The following is a 2,985-nucleotide window of genomic DNA, read 5'->3' as shown; positions in this document are numbered from 1 at the left end:
CAAAGCCTGGAAAGGCCACCCCACAGCCTGGGTGACCAGAGCTCGCTCGTGTTCCAGGCCAACCTCCCGCTGCTGCAGAGAGAGCTGCTGCACTGTGCCCGGGCTGCCAAGCAGACACCCTCCCAGTACCTGGCACAGCACGAGCACATCCTGCTGAACACAAACACCACGTCACCCTCGGACTCCTCCGAGCTGCTGATCGAGGTGAATGGCAATGGGAAGAGGCACAGTCCAGACAGGTAAAACCAGCTGTTGTCACTCTGCCGAGTTCTTGGAGTCGTGACTTTCATTTCAGCTTTGCTGCTGTCAAAGCTTCAAGCAGAATCCAGGGCTAAACCATAGGATCTTATTGCTCCCAACAACTGTTCTGGCCGTTAAGACCCCAGTGGTTGCTTCTTTTGCACTGTGAATTCAGATGGGGACTCTCTTTCAGGCAGACTCTGTCCTAGAGGGTTGTGTTGGGTGGCAGTGAGAAGCCTGAGCTGGAGAGCTGAGCATTTCTCCACCTCCCTGGGCAGCGAGCGGAGGCTCTGTCAGGGCTGTGAAGTATGTGGTTCAGTTTCACCACTTTTTATTCCAAGTTAAAAGTTACATAATTATGTGGAGCATGCCTCAAATCTATAAAAACTGTGAAATGTTAATTTGGTCATGCTCAGAAAGATGAATCATAACACACTTTTTTCTTGAACTTTTGCTTTAACAGGGTCATTTTGTGGGTTTGTTCAAAAGTAGAGTGTATTTGGGGGTTGGACTAGATGACCCTTTAAAGGTCCCTCCTGACCTGAAGCATTTCAGGATTCTATGATTCTATGCTTGGGTTTAGGTCCCTGCTGTTATTCCCCAGTAAAAACATTGCAGATTTCAACTCAGCAAAGTCTGGGCAGCATCTTTCTCCTTCCGAATCCATCTGCACGGTGCTAATGAACACCTCTCTGCCCCTCCCCTGGCTGCAGGAGGGAAGACAGCAGCTTTGAGAGGGAGCCTCTGCCGACGGAGCCTCCAGCCAAGAGGGTCTGCACCATCAGCCCTGCGCCCAGGCACAGCCCTGCCCTGACCATGCCCCTGATGAACCCCGCCGGGCAGTTCCATCCCACCCCACCACCCCTCCAGCACTACACCTTGGAGGATATCGCCACCTCCCACCTCTACAGGGACTCAAGCAAGATGCTGGAGCACAGGGAGATTCGGGACAGGCACGGTGCTCTTGGTGAGAAAGCTTGGAGGGTTTTTAGCTGTAGGAGCTGTAAGGTCCAGCAGTTGAACTTTGGCATTGGTTCCTGCCTGACTGCTGGCACCCGAAGCCGTGTAATGCTGGGCACACCCTCAGTGGAGTTTTTGCAAGGAATTCAGAGTAAACAACTGACCATGGGAGGTTAAAAATTGGAAGACTGAGTTTCTATTTCCCTATAAAGGAAAAAAGGCTGGAGCCACTGAGGATGAGGAGGAAGGGACCCTGTGTGTGTGTTGTGTAGCCGACCCGTTGGGCAAGAACAGAGGGCAAGGAGGCAGGAGTTACCCTTTTCCAGACCACTAATGCAGGAGACCAGCACCTGACCCTCTGCCCCATTTCTCCTCAGGGCTGAGTGGGAGGTACACACTGAGTTTCCAACAGGGCAACATGCATCACAAACTCTGAGCTCCTGTGGGCTTATAGTAAGGGAGAGAGCTCCCCAAGCAGGTCAGATCCAGACCTGTGAGTGACTGTAGCACTTCCAAAACAGTGACACAGGCAAGGATAAAAGCACCAGCATGGAATTGGCCCTGTAGAGCCACCTCCTTGAGATGTGTTTGAAAATCTCATCTATATGTAGCTGGAAAACAGGTCTATTATTGCTTCAGGGCCACCTTCCCCTTCCAGCACAGAAAGCACTTGGTCCATCTGGTGACTTCTGGCTGTGGTGTGTTGCAGGTTTGAACGGAGGATACCAGGAGGAGCTGGTGGATCACCGCTTAACGGAGAGGGAGTGGGCCGACGAGTGGAAGCATCTCGATCACGTAAGGAACGGCAGGAGGCGTGGGAGGCTCTGTGGGATGCAGCAACCCAGAGTTCCACCTGCTCCAGTTTGTGGTTTTTCTTGTTGTTGATACCACATCCAGGCTTTCCTAGAGGTTTGTGGAGGAACAAGCCACCACAAGAAGGTGGATGGTGGGGAGGGTAGACAGGAGCAGTAGTGATGTCCTGGCAGGTTTTCTTTGCCTGTGATCCGTGGAAGACAAAATCACTCTGGACAAAGTGTATGGAGCTGGGGAGGTTCTGCTGCAGAGCATGGCCATGTGCTGCCTGGGCTGACTGAGCAACCCAACCCAACCTTGGCCCAACATGGGCCTTTTTTTCCCAAGCCCTGGCCAGCATGGGACCAGCAAGTGTGTAGATATGCTCTGGGCAGTGAGGGTATGGAACTTATGGAATAAGTTAATCCATTGTTATTTTTCTAAAGACTTTTTTTCCTGAGGTGCTAGCATTTTATTGGCCTCCACGGGGCACTGACAGCAAGACTTGGGACCTCTGGCAGACTTTTTGTGGTCAGCCTTTTCCCCTTGAGTGAGGTTACTCATCTGAGCACTTCACTGGAGGATATCCCCCGAAGAGATGGGGCTGAAACTCAGCCTTGATCACAAATGCAGAGACCCCATGCTTGGCCATGCTCTGAAGCTGATGGTTGGGTTTTTCATGGGAGGATGAGGAGTGGAGGGTGCTGTGGCTGACTGAGTTGAGGTGTGGCTGTGGAGAGCTGGCACCAGGATCACAGCCAACCCCTGCATGGGCCCCCTGTTCCTATAGGGAAGTGGTGGGTTTTTTGCTCCTCCACCTTCGGGAGGTGGCCTGAAGGTGTTCAGCCACCTGCTGTGGTGAGCAGGACCTTCTGGTGGAGGCGTGACCCCGTCCCAGTGCTCAGCACCACCCCTGCGGGCGTGGCCCCGGTTACCCGCCGGTTTGGGCACCGCCTCACCCCAAACACCCCTCCTGGAGCCCGCTCCTGTGGC

At 53.3% G+C, this 2,985-nt stretch overlaps 1 protein-coding gene across 1 annotated transcript in view; it reads left to right on the top strand.

Moving 5' to 3' along the window:
• The window catches only part of LOC103771144 (protein CBFA2T2), a gene marked incomplete at its 3' end in the record, with an annotated part of 8,792 nt that extends 6,778 nt beyond the window's left edge, over positions 1-2,014 (top strand). The window contains exons 4-6 of the mRNA XM_008938432.1: positions 58-239; positions 954-1,207; positions 1,910-2,014. Of these exons, the coding sequence (XP_008936680.1) occupies positions 58-239; positions 954-1,207; positions 1,910-2,014 (541 nt within the window). The remainder of the gene's footprint in view (positions 1-57; positions 240-953; positions 1,208-1,909) is intronic.
• Between the last annotated feature and the right edge of the window lie 971 nt (positions 2,015-2,985).

This window comes from Merops nubicus, unplaced genomic scaffold (genome assembly GCF_000691845.1).
Source record: "Merops nubicus isolate BGI_N331 unplaced genomic scaffold, ASM69184v1 scaffold23644, whole genome shotgun sequence".
NCBI lineage: Eukaryota > Metazoa > Chordata > Aves > Coraciiformes > Meropidae > Merops > Merops nubicus.
This window is presented reverse-complemented; position numbering and strand designations above follow the sequence as displayed.